The sequence below is a fragment of the Ruditapes philippinarum genome, unplaced genomic scaffold (assembly GCF_026571515.1).
Source record: "Ruditapes philippinarum isolate M1 unplaced genomic scaffold, ASM2657151v2 ctg1952_1_1_1_1, whole genome shotgun sequence".
Taxonomy (NCBI): Eukaryota; Metazoa; Mollusca; class Bivalvia; order Venerida; family Veneridae; genus Ruditapes; species Ruditapes philippinarum.
In genome coordinates this window covers 13,890-40,211 of record NW_026851518.1, presented here as the reverse complement: position 1 = coordinate 40,211, position 26,322 = coordinate 13,890, and the positions used below count along the sequence as shown (strand labels likewise).

The window sequence follows — 26,322 nt, the reverse complement described above, 5'->3', positions numbered from 1 at the left end:
CAACTTTTTACATATGCAATTCTGCAAAAAAAATAATTCCAGTATGATTTACTGAAACCAATTTTTTAGTGGTATTCAAATCTAAATACTTTAGATATTTTCCTTAGATATTATTTTCCTTTAGATATTTTAGATTATACTTTCCTATGTATTCCATACACATTTATAGGAAAACATAAATATATATATATATATATATATATATATATATATATATATATATATATATATATATATATATATACATGTATATATATATATATATATATATATATTATATATATATATATATATATAATGATCGTAGCAATGAAAGATCATGTCTAAATGCAATTTATAACATCTGATTAAAATAATCGCTATTTAAGTTTAAACATAATTTGTTTCAGCATGATTGTTACATAAGAGCTTGTATTGTAGGAACTCGATTCTGCCTGCTACAACTACATGTATGAGAAAACAAATGGTTGTGACACCTTGAGAGCTCAAACCCATAATGCCAAAGTGGAGAGGCACACCTTGAGAGCTCAAACCCATAATGCCAAAGTGGAGAGGCACACCTTGAGAGCTCAAACCCATAATGCCAAAGTGGAGAGGCACACCTTGGGAGCTCAAACCCATAATGCCAAAGTGGAGAGGCACACCTTGGGAGCTCAAACCCATAATGCCAAAGTATAGAGGCACATACCCTAGTATAACCACCACTTATATTTGAGCCACGTCACGACAAAACCAACATAATTGGTTTGCGACCAGCATGGATCCAGACCAGCCTGCACATCCACGCAGTCTGATCAGGATCCATGCTGTTCGCTTACAAACCCTATAACAAGTAGAGAAACTGATAGCGAACAGCATAGATCCTGATCAGACTGCGCGGTTGCGCAGGCTGGTCTGGATCCATGCTGGTCGCAAACCCATTATGTTGGTTTTGTCGTGACGCGGCTCATTTATCTCTCAAAAAGCCAGTCACTGACCTAAAAAAAAATTGCTTTAATAACAAAATCTCTTAATTCTTAGTCAGTGCCTTCTTGACGACCAATTTAATATTTTCAAAATCACAATATCGAAATTGACAATGGAATAATTATAACAAACAAAAACCACATATCACAAAGTGAAGCAGTAATTGAAGTACATGTATACATTGTATTGTTGAAAATTTGTGATGGTGGAAAATGAATATGGTGAACTATGATCTAAATGATATGAACATCAGTTGATTCTGTTAACAAGGAGACCTTTCGAGTCCTCCAAAAGATTTTCCACTCGTTCACGCTGAAAATAAAGATTAATAATATTGTACTCAAAGTTATATTTTTCATAGCCAATTTTGTCAAAAAATGTTGCTATGTTAAATAACTTGTTCCTATTAATATTGTATAAAAAACGGAACTCCGCCCACCAGTTACACTTTAGCCAGTAACCACTGCCCTCACATAAATCACACGATGATGGTCTTATCACATGATTGTGTCAAGATGGCGGATATGCCAAAGATTATCGTTGAACAATTGTTTTAAATGTAATAAACAGCAACATTATAACTTGAACTCTCCCAACATTGTCGAGTCTTTCGATATGATTGAAAAAAAAAATCAATTTTGTTGTGTAGAATTGAAATTATTAATGACTTAAATGATTTCTCTTTTGAAAGCAGTCATTGTTTTGGAAATATTTAACAGTGCAATATTAAAAATTATTTTCATAATATTTATGTTTCCGAAATTATTTTTTATTTTAGTTCACATCTAACACTTTACGGTCTTGAAACATTAGCAATCATTACTTTTTAAAATAAATATCAAAATTGAAAAAACTTCATGTCGTTAAAAATCTTGACGAACACGTTCTGATGGCAGAGATTTAATCCTGGAAGGGGGAGATCACTGTGTGGGAGATTGATTATATAATACATCAAATATGTCATTGTATGAACATTTATCATCACTATCATCTTTGTATTCATCATCATCATCACCATCATCATCATACATCAAAGAATCACACACACACATTTTTATACTTACATCAAGTTTATCAAGGGCATCACCCTTGTCTTTAGTGTCTGGGTAAGAAGGGACAAGAGCTTGTAATCTTACAGCCTTCAAGGCTGTAGGCTGACATGCTATCAAATGACTAATTTCTTGTGCCTGAAAAATGTAGATTTTATGTAACGGCAAAAGGTTCATCTTTGCAAAACAAGTTTATTATACCTCACATTAACTTTTTAGTAGATTCTATATATAGCCTAATGTGACATTTTCCCACCATTGTAATTTACTTCAATCTTATCTCATCCTGAAAATGAGAAGTATCCCCCTGTTCAATATTTTGGTTTTTTGCCAAGATTTACCCCAGGGGCAAATAATCTATATAGACTTAAGAAAACATAATGTTCTGGTTCTTTCTCCTAGTCGCACTTGATGTATAGCGGTGAAAAATTACACCGCCTCAGCTGTTTTATTTCAGTTCTTAGGTTGCTAATTATAATGCACTTTTACCTTCAGAGACATTGTTATTTTTATAATATTAGTATAGCATAAGTAATTTTAGCATATTGTCAATCTAAAATTTGTTTACAAGCATACTTATTTATGCACTGCTTTAAAATCACTTATTACAATAATTCCATTCTACCTATTAAGTCTGTTTTTATTATCATGGACCAGTTAATAATATTTTTAGAAAAGTTGTTTGCCAGTTTTCATTTCACCCCATCAACATACAGTAGTCTGCTTTTGCTTTTATTAAAAGAAATTGAAATTTTTTAAGCTTAAACTTTTTCTTTGACACCTGCTTTAAAGTACATTTTGTATGTAAGTGTGTCCATAGAATATTTATCAAATAGAGTTATTGTGTGATTCTACCCATCAACTTCATGGTAGGCTTTTGAAAAAAAAAGCTCCAAAATTTATCATTTTCAGAAACTTGACTTTCAAGACTTATTTAAAACTATTAAAAATTTCAAAGTGCTATTTGGGACAGAAAATTTGTATTTACAAATTTATGGTTACCTTGCTAGACTGATACCGGAGTCTCATAATTCTCAACCTATTTCTTGCCTCAGCAGCCCTAAAACAAATAGTCATTTAAATTAACTTTATATTCAACATCAAAATATCCATTTTGATTTATTTAAACTATACTTATACTAACAGAGCTACAAAAAAAAAATTAAAAAAAAAAATAACATAGGCAGAAATTTTCTTCTTTAAGATTTAAATATTTATATAATATTAATTGACTTAATACTTTTCTCTTAAAGGGACTGTTTAATGAAAATTGGATTTACATCGAGACTTTTTTCTTCCTCTTTTGCGATATCATATAAATTTTCCCCAAAAATTAACGGCAGGGCTGATTCCCCAACCTGTGAAAAAAAGCCCTGACAACCTGACAAAAGGTATATTTGATACAGAATCACAGATTTAAAATAAAAAACCTTAAAACATAAAGAAAAATTAAACCTTTTCCAGAATTGGTAATCTCATAAAACTCCAAGTATACTTACTTAAGTTGTCCGATGAGTTTTTCATGTTTGTCTTTCTCTTGCATTTCCTCGTCAGACGGTGGCGCATTGTCCCTAAAAGATATAATATATTAGGATTTAACTCCATACAGTGTTGGAGCATTTCCTCTAGACACTTACAGAAATCTTGATCACAAATAAGAGAAAAATCGTTTTTTTCCTCTGATTCTTATATTTTTTATTCATTATCGTTATATAAATCAGTGTGAGAAGATGAATTAGACGTTTTAAAGTTCATTTCGTTGGGTGACAAGGTGAAATTTTAGCATTTAATCATTCACGCACCTAATGTCAGCCTCATGTACATACCAGAATATGGTATTTAGTCTGGTGCTCCAATCCTTATTTTTGGGTCTCACTCAATATATTAAGCAAGTTAAAATAAAAAGAAGACTTAATAATGTATTAAAAAAATATAAAACAAAACTTTATTCACTTATGATAATGAAATAATTGACAAAAGTACGGAACATAGTCTCTAAATAGAGGTTAAAACTTTAAATGTGTAATGTAGAAAATATTGACTTTTGCCTCTTTACATAATTCTTACATTAACTTTAATTCTTTACTTTAAATTCAGGGCAGATTTCATTTAGAACGTTACTTACATTTGATATTTCTTTTTCTTTTCTATAAGGCGTTTGGCAGCATTGGCTTGTTGCTCTGCAACATCTTTTGAAGGGTCTTCATACTGTTAATATATTACTTGCATACTTGGATTTACATTCATAAACAGACAATTTATTTTAAGACTGTTCCCAGATTTTCAATAAATTACTATATTGATGTGCATATTATTCAAAAAACTAGATAAATCTCAAGAATGATACATAAATGGTTTAAATGGCATTTGACTTAGACTTCATCTTTAAACCTAAATCAATGAAAAGTTGCATGATCAATGTGAAATAAATGATCTGAAATGACCTGTATAATTACAAAATATGTCACTTTTTGAGAGAGAAAAAATCCAGAATTTCTCAAAACAGACATGACTTTGTGTATGAAAAATATTTTCAAGTAACTTATATACTCAAAAAAACGTATAATAAATTTAGCAGTACAGTATATCTTACAGCAAGGTATTTACTCCTGAGTTGAGGTGCCATTTTCTTTAAGTCTCTCTCCTCAATTTTCTTTTTGTTTCGAGCTTTAAATTTACCACCATCGTCATCTAATTCCTACAAAGAAAATATTAAAGAAATTATAGAGACAGACTGTAAGTTTAAAGGCTACTTTCAACTACTCTGCTGTAGGGTTAACCCATATGCAACATAGCTGTGTCAGCCTAGAAATTGAAAGATATGAACTTATTCTCCACAAAAACACACTGAATCAGGAACATTTAATAATATTTTATTTAGAAGGATAAGAATTGAAGAGAATGTCTTGTAAATCCTTGGCTGTCATTGTTACCTGCGATAGTTGAACTTGTGTGTATCAACATTTTAATAACATTTTGATCAAAAATAACAATTTATTACCTGCAATCAGAGTTAATTACTTTATTGTAATGCATTTTGAATCAAGTTGAGATAAAATTTTGGGTGCACAATAATAACAGCAATATAATTATGGGATATTGCAATATTTATCTAGCAATATCATATTGCAGTATGTTTTCAGATATCACAATATACTGATGCTGGTTTTAATAAAACATAAAATTCTATTAATGTTCAGAATTGTTTACAACTTGAAAATGATAGCTTGACTTCAAAAGGCATTTGCACAAGGTTGACTTTCAACATAATTTGAAATCTTTTATAAAAGGCCAGGGCCTTAAACGCAGCCTTTATACACTTGTGTTTGATTCATTAGGGCAGATTTAACAATTAACTCTTAAGTCAAGGTTTTGTAGGTTGTATACCCGTGATACATAAGCATTTTAGATAGTTCACAATATATTGCTTTTATGTTTTTTCTTTGCAATACCCAGCACTAATAAAGTTATCTCTTACAGTAGCACCTCCAATAACGTGTCAGTAACACTTAAATAATTTTCACTAGGTGAGAAAAAAATGTGAACCTGTTTCCTTTGTTTTTAGAATTTAAGTCTTAACAACTTAGATCTTCTACTCTTAGGATAAAGGTAAGTAAAAAGATGTTAAAATTAAGGAGAAAACTAAATATTTATAACCAAAATGACTTAATTAATGTAAACATGATGACAACCTCGAACATTTTATAACAGTTACAATAAAAACATGGATCTTAAACTAACAGTTTACTGGTCAGAGAGATAACTCCGACACATAGATAACTCCGACACTTGATAAATATAATTTTTATAACTTTGTTTTTCAACAAAAAAGCATATGGTCACCTAAAAGTATAGGAGCAGGACAGAATGTGATGATTTTTTGTAAGTTGGTAAACTTTTTAATATTTTTCAATTAACCGAAACTTTTCGTTGGCAAAAACTGCTTCAAAACGTTCTTTTTACTAAATTAAAATGAGGCAGTTAGAAATGTATTGACCACAGGCCACTGACTTGGGAAATATTTTTGAAAACCTGGTTTTACATCAACAAAAAATAGAAAAAACATATAAGATGTAAAAATAAATTGATGATGCTGATTTTCCTGTCATTTTTTACTTAAAAATTTGAGTGTCGACCAGAGCTGCATCAGTATTAAGGGTGTAGTACTTAAGTACCAGTACCAGTACTTGGCAAATTATGCAGTACCATTACCAGTACCAGTACTAGATTTTAGCTCGGTACTGCAGTACCAGTACTTATTTTGGTGAAGTAATTAAGTATCAGTACCATTACTTTTATATATTCATCAAAGTTTGAATAAATACAGTGTCAAACAAATAATTACAAATATTATTCAGCAAAGAAATAAAGTCATGATTTACTTTAAAGCTGCATGCCTCCAGATGACCCAAAATATTTCAAGAAAATTAAACTTGGAAAAAAATTACTAAAACTTTGAGAAAAGTAAACAAATTAAAGATTCAAGTGATAATTTAAATATCTTATGTGCAATTAATGACTGTGTTTTGTAGTATTTATCACCATATTTCTACTGCGTTACTAACGCAGTAGGGGCTATTTATGCATATTTTGACCTCTTTTTAGTAATTTACGGGGATTTTAAGTGCCTATTGGCGTGCTGCTTTAAAGTTAACATAACATATTTACAACTTTATAGTTTTAACATACTTTTTACAAACAATATTTACAACATATATTCATGTCATATCTAATTGTTTAGTAACCAGTCAACTGTATAAATACAATGCAAACATCTTTCATTTAAAACACAACAGTCTTTATTTCCTTTCACACCTTCACACCTCTCTTCAATTTATACCAAAGTAAATAACAACTTTTTATGGTGCTTACAATATCACTTTTTTCACTTGAAATGGGATTTTTTAGAATAGAAGAAATTAATTAGTGTTTATTTTGCCCTTTTACTAGTAAATACAAAGTAATAAAAGATTTTAATAAGGATATTTTAGGGTTAAGAGTTATTGAGTCCGTTTATCTTAATTTAATTTTTACTTAAAGTCTTTGGTGCTTTTTATGATGAATTCTATGTTAACATTTGAAGGAATATTGCAGCAAATTATCTTTAGATTTGATAACTTACTTTTTCACAAAAATAAAATATAGTTAATGTAATTTACAGCTTTATTTTATGAGAAAAATTGATGTTATTTTTAATTTTTATAAAAACCAAAAGTACTGGGTAATGCAGTAGCAGTACCACTTTTTAAGACAGTAATGCAGTACCAGTACCAGTAGTAGCAAATTTTTGTAAGAGTAATTCAGTATCAGTACCAGTACTTGCAAAATTGCTGCAGTACATACTGCAGTACCAGTACCAGTAATGCAGCTCTGGTGTCGACTTTATCTACTGTTGTGGGGTAAAAAGTCCATGTTTTGTATAGCCCGGGGTTCTATGATATCATGGTACTTAACGTTTATCAGAAAATATTTAAATACAAATATCATAAATGAATGAGATTTTTCTTCCATCTTATAATTGAACCTTTTCCAGAACTGTTTGTAAAGAAATTATTTCAAAAGAACCAATAAAAATGACATTTTTTAGAATATTTTTAATGTCTGCCATTTTGGGTAATTTCAGAGGAGGTTACTACGGTATCAAGGTAATCCCCAAAAAAGCATGTATGGAAGGATAGATGGGTCAAAACCTTCAAGTTAAGTTGTGAAAAACTTCCAACAGTTAACTTGCTATAAAATTAAAACTATATGAACAGATTATATGTCAACTTATATGTGTTCATCACATATTTTAATTGACTGTGTAAAAACCATTAAGGAAAATGGTAGTCAAATATGAAGGTTTTATAGAAAAGTTTTCTTGCCACAAAAACATTCATTATTCACCAAATTTAATTTATTGGCAGACAAAAATGAATCTAGTGTGCAAGTTTTACAAATATTACGGGGAAGTCAAAGCCCGGGGCCGCGAAGCGGCTCCGGGCTTTGGCTTGCCCGGCTATAGACTACACATGTATATTTAAAAGAAAATCAAATAAAAAAACAATTAAAAAATATAGAATTCTATACCTATCAATAAAATTTTCAGTGTCAGTTCTAGTAAGGCGACGCCATTTACAATGTAACTCAATGATAAAAGACGGTGTATTCCGATAAGGGTACAAATCTCAACTTTTCGGATAAATAATAAACGTCGAGTGTTCCGAGTGAAAACGGAAGTGGTGTATAAAATACCGAATGACACCTTTAAAACGGAAAGAATGAAAGGATTTTTTAACGACTTCCCCGTTCATAGGCTTTGCCTAATTTCATATTAGCATCATCATGTGTTGCTTTTACTAGCAGTCACAGAAAATTTAAATACCTTGATATCATAGAACCCTTGATATCATAGGAACCGAGTATACCTCATTCAGGACCTTGAAGAAGTACCAATTCTCACTTCATACATAATTTTTGTAGTGTAATGTAAAGTCTTTGAACTGAACTTTATTTAGGTGGTTCAATATTTAAAATATACAGGAAGATAATTAAGATATTACAAAAAGTATGTTTACTGTTTCCTTGGAGTATTGTAAGCACTTCTGTGCTTGTTGACTCCCTCGATCTCATGTTTACATTTGTGATTTAGTGTCGGAGTTATCTCTCCAACCAGTATACGGTTATTTAATAAATTTAACTTTTATCAATAAGAAAACTTACAGGCATTGTTCCGTTGTAAGTTATAAATAGGCAATGAAACGGTTTACTCTTCAAATAGTAAAAACGCCAATTTTGTATTTTTTTTTATAGGGAGACCGCCATTTGTAATCAAATTTGCATGGCAACTTGTGCACATAGACGGCGGTATTACAGGTATGCGGATTCGTTAGGGCCGCCTAAAGCGCGAAAAGAGTTCTTCTGTAAAACGGACTTCTTTTAATCAGGTAGATTCTAATACAATGATAAATGCAAGGAATCAATGCATATCGTTTCATATATCGCTGATATATGTTAACATGACTATGGACTATAATTACAGTAAATAATTAAAGTCTGTGATATGACAATCTATATTATGTAGCTATAGGTCTATATGGATCTAACTGTTAAAAAAGTATATAAAATTTACATGTACAACTTACCGACATAAGTACGCCAAACTTTATTATATTTTTAGTCATCTTATGTTTTCCTATGCCTTTCTTTCTGTGATAATGCAAAACTACTGTGATAATATAGCATATGTATACGTGTTAAGATACGGATCCAGTGAGTATTTTTTCCACCTTTTTTCTGTGATAATGCAAAACTACTGTGATAATAAGAGTCTAAGATTAATTGGTAGTTTATCTCACTGTCTATTTTATATGAGAAATGAATGTCTCTCTGGTTTCATCTTGTTTCCATCTATTTGGTTAACAGGACCCAATTGGAAATAAGCACACAAGCTTAATGGGCAATCCTTGTAACCATAGATCACTCTTAAACAAAACCATTGTATTGAAATTTTATTATTATTATTTATTTATTTAATTTCTTTTTTTTTCTTCTTTTTTTTTAAATCTAGGTTAGACAATTTTTTTATATCATGTCTATCAGTAACTTTAAACAATATTCTGTGCTAATTAAATTCTGACTGTTGTAGTCTTAATCTGAACTTTATTTATTTATTAATTTTTTATAATTTTATCCAGTGCCTCATGTGATTTTGAAGTCATTAACTTAATTTATTTAATTTATTATTGATATGAAATGATATTTAAATTTGTGAAACTGTTATTTTATATATATGTATATCTTTTCATCTAACTGCGATCAATTTGTTGCAAAAATAAAATAAAAAAATAAATAAAAAAAAATAGCTCATATGTAGGAGCTAAAAAGCCTGATTAAGAGTCTATATTATAAGATTTATAAACCCCTATTAAGGCTTTTTTTTATCTCCTTCGTAGGAGATACACATGTATAAAAGTTCCATAAAAAAGTATTTTTTATCTAGTTATATATAATAATTAGAGGTTATATAAAGTCATACATTGGAGTTATTCACTTCTAATCAGTTTTTATCTTCTATGTAGGAGTTATACTCTCCTGATTAGGCGTTTTAAATAATCTTCTATGTAGTATAGTGTAGGCATTTTGTACCGCATGTTTATGTTTACCGTATGTAGGAGTTATAAAATCCTAATTTGGCTTTTCATCTCAATTTTATCTCCTACGTATAGGTTATTCTTTTTTAAACATTATGAATTGGCACTAGGACGCTTCCGTACAAAGGGGTATTGTTTCTTTGTAAAAATGTGATTTTAAAACCTTATAGTCAGAAGTTAATTTCAACTCCGAGAAAACAAGATATTGAAATATTTACACTGGAAAACTAATTTTTAACAATTGTACAACCTTTCATTTTTTACCAAAGCATTTTTGAAAGTACAAGTACTGGTGGATCGGATATGATTTTTTATGAATATTTTTGTGACCGCAGAAAAAGGTAGAGACTCACAATAAACTTTATATTTTCTATCTCGTTTTCTGCGAGAAATGATCCGAGATCTGACCAGAAACAACAACAACAACAAATTCAGAAGTCTTGCTTTTCATTTACATTTAATTAAAAGGTTCACACTTATACACTTGCAAATTAATTTCTATTGTTCATGCATTTTTTTAAACATAATTTAAAGAAAAGAATTTGATTTTTGAACAATCATTTCAATTAAAACTTACCAAACAACATGCACAGACGTAAATCGCATGACGTGCATCTTCAATTTGACGTGCCAAAGATTGATTATCATAAGCCAGAATCCGCTTCTCGTTGTAAAGATTCGAAAGAAATAAGCATATGGTGCCGTTGGGAATGTGTGTGATCATCTGACCTGTAGTGACACTTGTCTCTAAGGCATGCCATAGGTGTTCGGCGCGTTGATTGGTCACTACCACCGGGCCCCACCCCACACCCACTCTACAACCCTCCTACGTCTCTTAACCATGTAAACTGCAGTATTTTTCATTTGAAACATGTTTTAATATTTGGTATATCATTATGCTTTTAATTCAATTTCCTTCATTTCCCACAATATGATGTTTTGATCAAACAGTTACTGAGTTATTACAAATAATGATATAATTTTAACATATTTATATGCACAATACAAATAATATTCATTCATTTTGATGAAACTACTGTTTAGTCAGGTAATTTTGACAAAAACCCAGCAGTCAGGTCTCTGTCGACTTACACTTGCGGTGACTTCGAGATTACATATCTTCTAATCTTATAACTTGAAATGATTGTAATGACAGCTTTATTTCCTTGAACAGGAATCAATTCCCTACCGTTTGTTACCAAGATTTTGAAAATTGGTGAAAAAATGTTGGAGTTATGGAGTTCATATTAAGATGAGTGCTGAAAAATTAGCGGCGAGTTGCATACCTTTACTAAATATATATGTATCAATTTTTTTGTGGGAAGTGAAGGAAATTGAATTAACAGCATATACCAAATATTAAAACTTGTTTCAAATGAAAAATACTGCAGTTTACATGGTTTTGAAAGGTAGGAGGGTTGTAGAGTGGGTGAGGGGGTGTGGCCCGGGGGTAGTGACCAATCAAGGCGCCAAACACCTATGAGGCATGCATAATCCCAACTCCCATAATCTCAAGGAAGTGCACTATATGCACGTGCTATTAAATTGTTGAAGAAGTTTTGCCCAATTTGGGTTTTTAATTTGCTGCATTTTCACTTAAATCTACTTTTCACTACAGAAAGGTTAGTTTCTAGTTTTGACATAGAAGCAAAATTCTACATCCAGGGTCGGCAAAATCAATTTTTGGTATTGCCCATGTTGTCCTACAGCCTGTACGAACAAGTGAAAATTTTCAAGAATTAAATATGTCAATATTATACAGACAAGTTATAAAATGCTCCACATAAAAACGGACAAGTAAGTCAAAATCAGATTTTGCCGGCCCTGTACATCTGAACAGCTATACATGATACTGCTTAACAATCAGTTCTGGCCCAGAATCTCAGATTCTAGCTTTGGCAAGACTTGAAAAAAAAAAATAGATTTGACTTCATGTGCAGCAAAACGACTGCTCAAGAAAGAATATGCACTGAATAGAATATTAGATTAGTGGCCTATCAAACCAATGTAGCAATCTTAGGCTTCTCATTTTTAAAACAATGTCGTACCCCGACATTGAAAATGTTAAAAAAGACGCTAAATAACATAAAAACTATAATAAAAGAAAGTAACATTTTACAGTATTGCTAATTTTGTAATGTCATCTCCATTCTACTTACAGGATGATAAAAGTGATATGGAATGTAATAAAGAAGATATTTGGAGTCATTTTCATGATATTTTCTCCTCTAAAAAGGCTATGGTGCCGAAGGAAACGTCGAAACTCTGACCCAATTCTGCCGATGTCAAATCATTACCCTTCAGTAGAAAATTTGTCCTCCCACTACTCTATGAATGGAACTGGACAGGTATTTAATACTTTAGAGTAATGGATTAGTAAAGAAGTTTTGGTATCAACTTTGTGATGCAGTTTTACAGCTGTTTCAGAGTGTTTTTTTTTAAGTCTGTTTCACAGTTTTTACAATAAACATCATTGCATGGCCAAATGGAGTGTCCGTGGCTGAGTGGTTAAGGTCGTTAACTTCAAACCACTTGCCTATTACCACTGTGGTTTCGAATCCCTACGGGGACTTTTGATTCTTTCATGTGAGGAAGCTATCCAGCTAGCTTACGGAACGTCAGTGGTTCTACTCAGGTGGCTGATCATGCCTGAAATAATGCAAGGAAGGTCATCTGAGGTCTTTCTCAACCAGTAAAGCTGGAACGTTTCCAAATGACCTATACTGTGTGGTTGTGACGTAAAACCCAATCAAACAAACAATCAAACATGGCCAATTTTTTTTTTTTCGCTTAAAATGTTTCTTTTATTATTTTCTAACAACAGGCCAAGGTTTAAGAAATTCCATTGACCAGTTTTAATTTTGCCTATATGTCTATGTGAAAACTCCCCAAAAAGGTCATTAACATTTAAGCAAATCTGAACAAGAAACTTCCAAAACTATGTGCGTAGTAATCTGTTTGATATGAAAAATTTCATTTTTAGTATCAAAAAAAAAAGGGGGTCAGACACACACATCCTTTGGTGGGAATTAAATAACTTCCTCTGATCAGTGCAGTAGCATAGCATGACAAAGGCACTATTATAGATGGGACTTGAATGTCCCCAAGTGTTGAGAAACATTTTTGAACGACATAAGTAAAACTGTTTTTTCTATAGCATAAAAATGATAGATAAGGAAATGCTTCCTCATGTGGGAACTAAAAATATAAGCAAAAAAAGACCTTGCATTTGAATGAAAGTCACCTCCCTTTAGTATTTTATCACTATGACGGCTGGAATTGTACAAAGCGATGTGTGTGGGGGAAATTGTTTTAAATCTGCAAAGATTTTTCAGTTATTAAATGGATTATGCATTGTTCACATAGATGCACAATATCTTAAGTATTTTATTCACATTCATGATTCTTTCCTTGCAAAATAAAGACATGGACATGCAGTGCATTGTCTAATGATGTATGCATGATGATCATCTGCCGTGCTGAATTGAATACACAAAAGTATCTGAAGTAAATTTATTATCACTTTTCAACCAGTTGTAGTTCAGAATATTTTCCATAATCCATTATGCCTGTACTTATTGCCAAAAAGCAACAGATGGAAAAGATGGCAAGGAAATAACCTGATGGATACTATAAAAAGTACACCAAAATTTAAAAAAAAATAATTAAGAAATAAGAATAAAAGCATTTCTGCGGCATATTGGTCCTTTAACCTTTTTAGAATGGATTATTTTATAGATTCAATTATTTATGATACTGCTTGTAAACATAATCCATATTTCCATATATTTTTATATATTTTTTTTGTAAATCAGGTTCAGGAGGAGTTGTCTCCCTGGGACAGCTGGGATGAACAGAAACAAGCTGAAAAGATCAGATCTGTGGAGGAATATCGTCAACGGCAACTGCAGCTACAACAACAACAATCTCAGGAAAACGAACCAGAAATGGACTACTTTCAGGATATGACACCAAAAGTTAAAAAACAGAAAAAGGTGAATGTTTTTTACTATTTTTTGAATAAATTTTTGAAGAAAGAGCTGTATTATCATGAACCTTTTTGAGGAAGAAGCTGCAGTATTGGGTTAACTATTTTTGTAAGGGTTTCATTCACGGGCATTAACTTCAATACAATGCACCTGTCACACAGATTTTCAGATTAAAAGGTGAAGGTCACTCAGATCTATAATACATTTATGATACAGGTTTTATTGAAGGAGTTTATCATGATTAATTTAATTTATGATTAATTTGTGATACAGGCTGTAATGAAGGAATATTCATGATAAATTTATGATACAGGTTTTAAATGGAGAAGTCTATCATGATTAATTTATGATACAGGTTTTAATGAAGGAGTTTATCATGATTAATTTATGATTAATTTTTAATACAGATTTTTAGCTCACCTGTCACAAAGTGACAGGGTGAGCTTTTGTGATCGCTTTTCGTCCGGCGTCCGTCCGTCCATCGTCCGTCGTCCGTCCGTAAACTTTTACTTTAAATGACATCTCCTCATAAACCACTTGGCCAATTTCATCCAAACTTCACAGGAATGTTCCTTTGGTGGTCACCTTTAAAAATTGTTCAAAGAATTTAATTCCATGCAGAACTCTGGTTGCCATGGCAACCGAAAGAAAAAACTTTAAATATCTTCTTTTAAAAAACCATAAGAGCTAGAGCTTAGATATTTGGCATGAAACATCTTCTAGTGAGTGTCTACCAAGTTTGTTCAAATAAAAGCCCTGGGGTCAAAATTGGCCCCGCCCCGGGGGGTCATTGATTTTCCCTATATGCATATAGTAAAAACTTTAAAAAATCTTCTTTAAAAGAACCAAAAGAGTTAGAGCTAAGATATTTAGCATGAAACATGTTCTAATAAGTGTCTACCAAGTTTGTTCAAATAAAAGCCCTGGGGTCAAAATTGGCCCCGCCCCGGGGGGTCATTGATTTTCCCTATATGCATATAGTAAAAACTTAAAAAATCTTCTTTTAAAGAACTCAAAGAGCTATGGCTAAGATATTTAGCATCAAACCTGTTCTAATAGGTGTCTACCAAGTTTGTTCAAATAAAAGCCCTGGGGTCAAAATTGGCACCGCCCAGGGGGTCATTGATTTTCCTTATATGTGTATAGCAAAAACTTAAAAAATCTTCTTTGAAAAAACCCAAATAGCTAGAGTTAAGATATTAAGCATGAAACATCTTTTAGTGAGTGTCTACAAAGTTTGTTCAAATAAAAGCCCTGGGGTCAAAATTGGCCCCGCCCCAGGGGTCATTGATTTTCTTTATATGTGTATAGCAAAAACTTAAAATCTTCTTTGAAAAAAACCAAATAGCTAGAGTTAAGATATTAAGCATGAACCATCTTCTAGTAAGTGTCTACAAAGTTTGTTCAAATAAAAGCCCTGGGGTCAAAACTGGCCCGGTCCCAGGGGTGTCATTGTTTTTAACTATATGTGTATAGTAAAAACTTAAAAAAATCTTCTTTTAAAAAGCCCAATGAGCTGGAGCTTAGATGTTAAGCATGAAACATTTTCTTATGGGTGTCTACCAAGTTTGTGCAAATAAAAGCCCTTGGGTTAAATTGACCCTGCAACATTGGGGGGGGGGGGTGGGGGTTGGGGGGACTATATACTGGTGAGCGACCTCAGGGCCATCATGGCCCTCTTGTCTAGTTTTCTGTGTTATTTTCTGTCATTTAGAAAATTCTGGCATTATATGAATTAAAAAGCATCAAGTTGAAAATATTACTTTACCAGCTTAAATAATATTGGTGTGATGTACGATTTTTTGAGAGTGCATTTTTGCCGACACAAATAGTATACAGTCCTGTACATTCAAAAGAATTTTTATTTTTATGCCTTTACATTTTTTTAAATTACATAGATTTATATTGTTTTCTTTTCTTTGTCTTAGTAATACTTAAATCAAAATTATTTTAATAAACCAGTATCTTGCAATTAATTATTACGCAGCCGTTTTTCGAAACTACAGAATCCTTACATTTTTGAAACTTAAAATATCTTTTGGGTATTTTATATTAGCAGAGACCTAGATACATTATTTATATCTCTGGTATTAGCAAGTTAGTACGATTTAACTGCCTGGTAAAATTTTCATTATTAAGAATCTAACGAAAATGGTAAGATCATGATCAGTTACCCAGGAATATGGTCTACTATTTAAACAAATCGTTAACCATATTATATAGTAAACATATTTATTCATTTCACCATCCTTTTTATGTAATATCTTATTTAATTACACAAAATTTTGGCAATTTCAATCTGCCAATCTTAAAAGAGAAAGGTTTAAGATCTTTATATCCCTCTATTATTATACTTAATTGTATCGGCATTGTCCACCGTATCCCCCAATGACGTCATCCAAGGGCGACAACTTGGATACGGTCTTAAATGAAAGGGTCTATATATAGTGGTGACAATTAAAAAAATGTACCTCTTGAAAATTTCAAGGGCTAGAGCTAAGATGTTTTGCATGAATCACTGTTTTCTTGACCTGTGCCAAAATTGTTTAAATTATTGCTTTTGGGTCAGAATTGGCCCCACCCCAGGAATTCATGTGTTTCACTTTTTAGCTCATCTGTCACAAAGTGACAGGGTGAGCTTTTGTGATCGCTTTTCGTCCGGCGTCCGGCCGGCGTCCGTCCGTAAACTTTTACTTTAAATGACATCTCCTCATAAACCACTAAGCCAATTTCATCCAAACTTCACAGGAATGTTCCTTTGGTGGTCACCTTTAAAAATTGTTCAAAGAATTAAATTCCATGCAGAACTCTGGTTGCCATGGCAACCGAAAGAAAAAACTTAAAATATCTTCTCTTAAAAAACCCCAAGAGCTAGAGCTTAGATATTTGGCATGAAACATCTTCTAATAAATGTCTACCAAGTTTGTTCAAATAAAAGCCCTAGGGTCAAAATTGGCCCCGCCCCAGGGGGTCTTTGATTTTCCCTATATGCATATAGGGAAAACTTAAAAAATCTTCTTTTAAAGAACCCAACGAGCTAGAGCTAAGATATTTGGCATGAAACATGTTCCAATTTGTGTCTACCAAGTTTGTTCAAATAAAAGCCCTGGGGTCAAAATTGGCCATGCCCCAGGGGGTCATTGATTTTCCCTATATCAGTATATGCATATAGTAAAAACTTAAAAATCTTCTTTGAAAAAACCCAAATAGCTAGAGTTTAGATATTAAGCATGACACATCTACTAATGAGTGTCTACAAAGTTTGTTCAAATAAAAGCCCTGGGGTCAAAATTGGCCCCGCCCCAGGGGGTCATTGATTTTCCCTATATGCATATAGTAAAAACTTTAAAAATCTTCTTTTAAAGAACTCAAAGAGCTAGAGCTAAGATATTTGGCATGAAACATCTTCTAGTGAGTGTCTACCAAGTTTGTTCAAATAAAAGCCCTGGGGTCAAAATTGGCCCCGCCCCGGGGGTCATTGATTTTCCTTATATGTATATAGCAAAAACTTAAAAAATCTTCTTTGAAAAAAACAAATAGCTGGAGTTTAGATATTAAGCATGAAACATCTTCTAGTGAGTGTCTACAAAGTTTGTTCAAATGAAAGCCCAGGAGTCAAAATTGGCCCCGCCCCGGGTGTTATTGATTATCCTTATATTTGTATAGCAAGAACTTAAAAATCTTCTTTGAAAAAACCCAAATAGCTAGAGTTTAGATATTAAGCATGAAACATCTTCTAGTAATTGTCTACAGAGTTTGTTCAAATAAAAGACCTGGGGTCAAAATTGGCCCCGCCCCAGGAGTGTCATTGGTTTTAACTATATGTGTATAGTAAAAACTTAAAAAATCTTCTTTTAAAAAAGCCCAATGAGCTAGAGCTTAGATGTTTAGCATGAAACATCTTATGGGTGTCTACCAAGTTTGTTCAAATAAAAGCCCTGGGGTTAAAATTGGCCCTGCCAGGGGTGGGGGGGACGGAAGGAGGGGGTTAGATTGTTGTTTTTCATTATATGTGTGTAGTAAAAACTTAACATCATGAAACATCTTCTAATGGGTTTCTTCCAAGTTTGTTCAAATGAAAGCCCTGGGGTTTAAACTGGCCCCGCTCCGGGTGCCTTTATACAGGTGAGCGACCTCGGGGCCATCATGGCCCTCTTGTTTAATGAAGAAGTTTATCATTAAATAATTTATGATTAATTTATGATACTGGTTTCAACAAAGAAATTTATCATAATTAATTTATAATACAGGTTTTAGTAAAAGAGTTCATCCTGATTATGATACAGTTTAAATGGAGGAGTTTATCATGATTAATTTATGATACAGGTTTTAGTGAAGAAGAAAGAAGATTATACAGGGTATATATCTGACAAACTTGCCATGACGGCAGACATTCCAATGATGCAGGTAAAACATTGACATGTTTACTTTTATCGTATGACATTCCTCTTGTTATACCCCCGCACAACGAAGTTGTAAGGGGGGTATACTGGAATCAGCTCGTCCGTCCAGATGTCTCCCCGTCCGTCCGTCGGTTTTTCCTTGTCCGCCAAATAACTTGAAATTCCTTTGGCCCACAGTCTTCATATTTGGCATGGAGGTCATGATTATTAGATGACCCCTATTGATTTTAGGGTCACTGGGTCAAAGGTCAAGGTCACAGGGGCCTTGACTTTAAAAAGCTTGTCCGCCCAATAACTTGAGATCCTTTGGCCCACAGTCTTCATATTTGGCATGGATGTTAGTCATGATTAGTAGATGACCCCTATTGATTTTGAGGTCACCATGTCAAAGGTCAAAGTCACAGGGGCCTTGACTAAAAAAATCTTGTCCGCCCAATAACTTGAGATTCCTTTGACCCACAGTCTTCATATTTGGCATGGAGGTTAGTCATGATTAGCAGATGACCGCTATTGATTTTGGGGTCAAAGGTCAAGGTCACAGGGTCCTTGACTTTAAAAAAGCTTGTCCTCCCAATAACTTGAGATCCTTTGGCCCACAGTCTTCATATTTGGCATGGAGGTTAATCATGATTAGTAGATGACCCCTATTGATTTTGAGGTCACCATGTCAAAGGTCAAAGTCACAGGGGCCTTGACTAAAAAAATCTTGTCCGCCCAATAACTTGAGATTCCTTTGACCCACAGTCTTCATATTTGGCATGGAGGTTAGTCATGATTAGCAGATGACCCCTATTGATTTTGGGGTCAAAGGTCAAGGTCACAGGGTCCTTGACTTTAAAAAGCTTGTCCGCCCAATAACTTGAGATCCTTTGGCCCACAGTCTTCATATTTGGCATGGAGGTTAGTCATGATTAGTAGATGACCCCTATTGATTTTGAGGTCACTGGGTCAAAGGTCAAGGTCACAGGGACCTTGACTTAAAATACCTTGTCCGCCCAATAACTTGAGATTCCTTTGACCCACACTCTTCATATTTGGCATGGAGGTTAGTCATGATTACTAGATGACCCCTATTGATTTTGAGGTCACTGGGTCAAAGGTCAAGGTCACAGGGGCCTTGACTAAAAAAACTTGATTTTAAAATATTAACATTTAAAGCATGGAGAATACATATCTTAGCAATGCACTGGCTTAGTAACCTCAGATTTGGCAGGGTGGTTGTCCTTGAGTTCTAAATGGCCACTGTTGATTCTGACAAAGTGGTATGCGGGGGTATTCACGCCATGACAGTGGCAGTTCTAGTTTTCAATGCAACATAAACATTACATATTTCTATATATAACTCATGTTTAATATTAAATTGGCTGTTCTGTTTTTTCTCCTAGATTTCCAGGTTGTTACAGTCATTTGTGTTTGGTCCTTCTGTTTTTTCCCCTCCAGTTTTCTAGCTTGTTTCAGTCTTTTGTGAATGACTCGGGGGTCATTTGATTTGTGGAAATTAGAGCCTGAATGGCATAATTTGTGAAAAAAAATCCTATTTTAAACTGTTAAGATTAGGTATTTAAAAGGAGAAAAGTTTTGATAATGTGTTGGAAAATGACTTGCTTTATAGTAAACACTCTATTAAATAAAGTCACATCCAAATCCATTTTAGAATTCAGAAATTGACCATAAAGAACCAAACTTTTCCCAATGATTTCTTTTACAAAAAAAATCCATTTCAGAATTCTGAACTCGGCAGTTGGGAGGAGTCAGGGAATGCATGGGAGGCGGAGGCAGATGACGACCTCTCGTGGCAGGCGGACAACGTCATAAAAGAGAAACGTAAAGCAGAAAGACAGCAAAGACACTTACAACAACAGCTGAAAAAACAAGAACGCGAACAACAAAAACAGTTTAAATCTCATAATCCATTGACTGCTGTCCGATTATCATAATAATAATATTTATTCATATTGGGGCTTGTAATTGGGCGGGGCTTAGCTGATCTAGTGGGAGGGATTAAAGTGGTTAAGAGGCAGGATTATTGATATCTAGTGCTTGGGAAATAGTGATACACGGATGAGAAAATTATGTTTCTTGCTTGGAAAGGTAGCTCAATTGTATGGTAATGTGATCATATTTTATAATTTAGTCAGGTATAAAAGTAAAGAGCAATATTTGTTCGATATTGAATTATGAACATTGTACTTTTATCTTACAAGCCTCGGCAAATATTTTGTTACTGCCCCCATACTTATAAAATATAAGAATGCATATACTGTGAATTATATTAATTTCGTGGTCATGAAATTTTGTGGTTTTGAGACAAAGAACATTTTCGTTGGTACTTCGTGGACTGTTTTATTTTTCCAAAAGATAAAATATAAAGTGATGCAAAATTATGTTACAGGAGACAAAATATGAAATTTTGTCGGATCCTAAATTCATGGATTGGCCTATCTACGAAAACAATGGAAATTAGTGCTCCACATATAATAATGATTTTGCAGTTTTAAGATTTGAAAATATAAGCCCTAATAGAATGGTCTGAAGAATGGTATTCTAAGGGATACTGTTGCACAATTTGTGGGAGCTGTTGTTTTATTTATTTTCATTAATGTCACTTGTACAGATGCATATTAATCAGGTTATAAATTGGGTACAGCTTTTGAAAAGCTTTTCACGGGCTCGAATTTAACTCTTCTATACACGTAAAAAAACTCTGCTATACACGCAAAAGTTAAAGTTTGTTTATAACATTTATATTATAGTTCTGGAAATTTGACCAAACTCTTTCATAGGAAATTGATCAAGAGAATATTATTTTTTTATCAACCTTTATTTTATGTCTCAAAATTGGTTCACATAGACATTTTCTGTAGGTTTATTTACTTTCCTCTATTTACATGGTGAGGTTCGGGCCGTTCCGTTCCGCAAAGTATAAATAGCCGTTAAGAAACACATATAGACATAGTGAAGAAACACTTTCATATCCGGAGTGCACTGTAGTGATATCCTTGTGAACTTTAAGAAGGAACGAGATGATTTGAATTTTTTTGTTATTGCAACTACATGTACAGTCAGACCTGTGTAAAAGATTATCTCTGAATAAAGATCACTATGTGTATAAAGGCCACTGAGACAACCGTACATTGATTATATAGAACAAATAAACCTTAAAATGAGCCGTGTCACGACAAAACCAACATAGTGCCTTTGCGACCAGTATGGATCCAGACCAGCCTGCGCATCCGCGCAGTCTGATCAGGATCCATGCTGTTCGCTATCAGTTTCTCTACTTGTAATAGGGTTTTTAGCGAACAGCATGGATCCTAATCAGACTGCGCGGATGCGCAGGCTGGTCTGGATCCATGCTGGTCGCAAACCCATTATGTTGGTTTTGTCGTGACACGGCTCAAATAAAGACCACTTGTCTATAAAGGACATGTTTGGTCACTTCCTTGGATGGCTTTTGTTAACAGGTATGACTGTACTTCTCACAGTCAATGAATTTAAGATTTTGAACTTACTAGCCCAAATTCCAGTTTTGAATTTATTCTACTATATATTTAACTAAATTTTCTTAAAATTTTCACTGGCCCTAACGATTTTTCACTGGCCATGGACCACCGGGCCAGTGCTAAATTCGATGACTGTTCGCATATATATCATTTGTAAATATCTTTCAAATACAAATGTAGGTCAATATACATGTATTATATATATCACCATTAAACTTGACAAATATCTCATCATCAGAACACCGCTTAATGTATTATTTTTAGCTTGATTTCTTTCGAAGAAAAAGTTGAGCTGTTAAGATCATTGCATCGTCATCATGAAAAACTTAGATTTTAGCCTATTATTCAAGCATTTCGAAAGTTATCAAAATAAAAACTTTGAGTACTTGCTCTAATATCATGACAAGGTGCAGTTGTTAGACAAGGGGCATTATTCTGAAAACTATATTTTTTTGGAGGAATGACCCATTTAAAACTCAGATTTTATTTAAATTTTTGTCAAAATTTGATATTGATAATTGTTGCTCGTAGCAGACAAACATTCACAATGCTTGTGGTGCTCACGTTTTGTCTCGGTGATTGTGTACATTTATGATTGGTTGATAAGTTTCGTTCAATATGTGTCCCAATTGTACAGTTCCAACTGAAATACATAGCAAGAAATTTACTGATTTTTTTTCTTTTTCTTTTTTTTCTTTTTAGCATTTATAAACAGAACATTACAAATTTTGGTTTTTGCATGTCATGAAAAAATATACAAACTACTGATATGATAAACTTTTGCGAGTTTAAAGTTTTTTATATTTACAAGTAAACAAGTACATGTACCATAGAAAGTTAAATTCGAGCCCTACATTTTCATGTTGATATGGGGCCAGCTATCATCAAATAATCATCATTTTAAGTTTCACTTCTAAAAGAATCTTGTAACAATTTCACATATTCAAAAATAAATTTGTAAATATTTTATTTATTTTTTGTTGTTGTTAGAAGACTAAGGTGTATTTGTTTTCACGTATTAAGTGAATTTGATTTAAGCTCGATTAGTTTTACGATTGTGTCAATGATTTCACCAGTTTTACATGTATATGAATGATATTGAAACTTGACTATTCTAAGAATAGTTGGGCTTACCTTCTCACCTGGGCGTAGGCATTAGTGATTCCCGTAACACTTTTGGCTAAAGTTGTATGTGCTACTGTCTGTGTATGTTTAACTTCATATCTTATCAACCACTTCACATTTTTATACCCCCAAAAATGAAGTTTGGGGGGGTATATAGGAGTCACCCGGTCGGTCGGTCCAGACGTCTGTTGCATTTTCCTTGTCCGGACCATAACTTGAAGACTAATGGTTGGAATTCAATATAACTACATACAATGGTCAAGCACATTGAGAGGAAGTGCAGTACACAAGAACCATAACTCTTTCTTGACTAATTACAGAGTTATTGCCCTTTGTTACTTTTCTTTGTCCGGGGCATAACTTGAAAACTACTGGTTGGAATTCAAAACAACTTCATACAATTGTCAAACACAGTGCACAAGAACCATAACTCTATCTAAAGTAATTACAGACTTATTGCCCTTTGTTACTTTTCCATTGCTTTCTTTTGTCCGGACCATAACTTGAAGACTAATGGTTGGAATTCAATATAACTACATACAATGGTCAAGCACATTGAGAGGAAGTGCAGTGCACAAGAACCATAACTCTATCTTGACTAATTACAGAGTTACTGCCCTTTGTTATTTTTCCTTGTCCGGGGCACAACTTGAAAACTACTGGTTCGAATTCAAAACAACTTCATACAATTGTCAAACACAATAAGGGAAGTGCAGTGCACAAGAACCATAACTCTATCTAAAGTAATTACAGAGTTATTGCCCTTTGTTACTTTTCCATTGCTTTCTTTTGTCCGGACCATTACTTGAAGACTAATGGTTGGAATTCAATATAACTGCATACAATGGTCAAGCACATTGAGAGGAAGTGCAGTGCACAAGAACCATAACTCTATCTTGACTAATTACAGAGTTATTGCCCTTTGTTACTTTTCCTTGTCCGGGGCATAACTTGAAAATTACTGGTTGGAATTCAAAACAACTTCATACAATTGTCAAACACAGTAAGGGGAAGTGCAGTGCATAAGAACCATAACTCTATCTAAAGTAATTACAGAGTAATTGCCCTTTGTTACTTTTCAATTGCTTTCTTTTGTCCGGAGTATAACTTGAAGACTAATTGTTGGAATTCATTATAACTTCATACAATGGTCAAGCACATTGAGAGGTAGTGAAGTGCACAAGAACCATAACTCCATCTTGACTAATTACAGAGTTTCTGCCCTTTGTTACTTTTCCATTGCTTTTTTTTGTCCGGAGCATAACTTGAAGACTAATGGTTGGAATTCAATATAACTTCATACAATGGTCAAGCACATTGAGAGGAAGTGCAGTGCACAAGAACCATAACTCCATCTTGACAAATTACAGAGTTAATGCCCTTTGTTACTTTTCCTTGTCCAGAGCATTACTTGAAAACTACTGTTTGGAATTCAAAACAACTTCATACAGTTGTCAAGGACATTAAAAGGAAGTGCAGTGCATAAGAGCCATAACTCCATTTTGACAAAATACAGAGTTACTGCCCTTTGATACTTTTCCTTGTCTGGAGCATAACTTAAAACGTACTGGTTGAAATTCAAAACAACTTCATACAATGGTCAAGCACAAAAAAAGGAAGTGCAGTGCACAAGAACTATAACTCCATCTTCAGTATTTATAGAGTTATTGCCCTTTGTTCCTTTTCTTTGTCTTTCTGGACTTATTACAGAGTAATTCAATAAAACTTCATCAATGGCCAACCATATTGAAAGGAAATGCAATATACAAGAACCACAACTATCTTTAATTGCCCACAACCATTACTCTATATTTCATTTCTTTTACAAGATATTCTGTTACTAGTAACATCCTCATTTCCGAAGCAGTCTTGTGGAGGTATTAATCACATTTAGTGATAGTTCTAGTTATTGTAACTTCATATATCTGTGAGATCATAGTTCGAGGTCGCTGTCCAATGCTCATAACTAGCATTGGTTTGGCTGAATTATGGCCCCTTCTTGGGGGATTATCACCGACTGTCACGTTTCAAGACCCTTAACTCTTGTTTTGGTTAATTTCTACATTATCAAGGCTCTTGTTCCACTATCAAGCACAGAGAGTAGTAGAGCGCATTGTCCTACTGACAGCTCTTGTTTAACTTAATTTTTTTGAACCTTTAAATTTTTTTATTAGACTAAATGTATCCCTACTTTCATTTACCCTTAATGTGTGTAAAGGACTTGCCTTAATTTGAAATTTGGAACATCCAATTTAAATTTTGAAGGGTTTTCATCAACAAAATACAAAATTTGAACTGTCAATAGTTTAAAGGCTCTATCACATTTTTAGCTCACCTGTCGCAAAGTGACTTGGTGGGCTTTTGTGATCGCTATTCGTCCGCCGTCCGTAAACTTTTGCTTTAAATGACATCTCCTCATAAACCCCTGAGCCAATTTCATCCAAACTTCACAGGAATGTTCCTTTGGTGGTCACCTTTTAAAATTGTCAAAAGAATTTAATTCTTTGCAGAACTCTGGTTGCCATGGCAACCAAAAGAAGAAAAAAAACTTTAAAAAAAACCCAGAGCTAGAGCTTAGATATTTAGCCTGAAACATTTTTTATTGAGTGTCTAACAAGTTTGTTTAAATAAAAGCCTTGGGATCAAAATTGTATGAAAATATACTATACAAAATATGAACTTTGTGATATCAGTTTAAGATTTAGATTTTATATCTGCTTTTGTTTATAGTTTACAATATTGCTTGTTCCTTGTCATGGAGAGTTTCTATATACAGGTGAGTGATTTCAAGGCCATCATGGCCCTCTTGTTCAGTTCCCTTTCACATTTTTCAGTTCCAGCAGCTTAAAGTAACTATCAAACATTAAGTTTGTCAGTTTCAAAACTTACCTAAATCTTCACTTGTCACTAGTGACCTCCACCACATTTGTATGGTTACAGCAGTGTGGCTATGTGTTGCCTGTAATTTCAATTTCACCATTTTGATCAAAATCCATTTCTTTACAAGTTTTCTATCCAAGCTGTATAACTAAATGATTGAATTTTTGTAAGTACAACTTTAAAACTCTGTGCGTCCGTGGCTAAGTGGTTAAGGTTGTTAACTTCAAACCACTTGCCCCTCACTGCTGTGGGTTCGAATCCCAACAAAGACTTTG

The 26,322-nt window shown here is 33.3% G+C and overlaps 2 protein-coding genes across 3 annotated transcripts; one reads left to right on the top strand and one right to left on the bottom strand.

Annotated features, from left to right (window-relative positions):
• Window positions 1-281: 281 nt before the first annotated feature.
• On the bottom strand, window positions 282-8,872 carry LOC132723126 (protein LKAAEAR1-like). 2 transcript variants are annotated; one of them, XR_009624839.1, is made up of 8 exons: window positions 8,718-8,872; window positions 4,609-4,713; window positions 4,141-4,223; window positions 3,515-3,586; window positions 3,018-3,075; window positions 2,031-2,153; window positions 645-1,278; window positions 282-560 (listed from the first exon to the last, which is right to left on the bottom strand). XR_009624839.1 is itself a non-coding variant. In XM_060708152.1 (7 exons), exons 1-7 carry the CDS (start codon window positions 8,721-8,723, stop codon window positions 1,216-1,218), a joined length of 510 nt encoding a protein of 169 aa, XP_060564135.1. In that variant the 5' UTR covers window positions 8,724-8,872; the 3' UTR covers window positions 282-1,215. The 2 variants fall into 2 exon arrangements, 1 of the variants encoding a protein (XP_060564135.1); XM_060708152.1 differs by having other exon boundaries at window positions 282-1,278.
• A 1,648-nt stretch (window positions 8,873-10,520) lies between these two features.
• On the top strand, window positions 10,521-21,403 carry LOC132722257 (receptor-binding cancer antigen expressed on SiSo cells-like). Its single transcript, XM_060707066.1, has 5 exons — window positions 10,521-10,615; window positions 12,309-12,495; window positions 13,963-14,142; window positions 18,463-18,543; window positions 20,264-21,403. The coding sequence occupies exons 1-5, from the start codon at window positions 10,539-10,541 to the stop codon at window positions 20,474-20,476; spliced, it is 738 nt and encodes a 245-aa protein (XP_060563049.1). The 5' UTR covers window positions 10,521-10,538; the 3' UTR covers window positions 20,477-21,403.
• The last annotated feature ends 4,919 nt before the right edge of the window (window positions 21,404-26,322 follow it).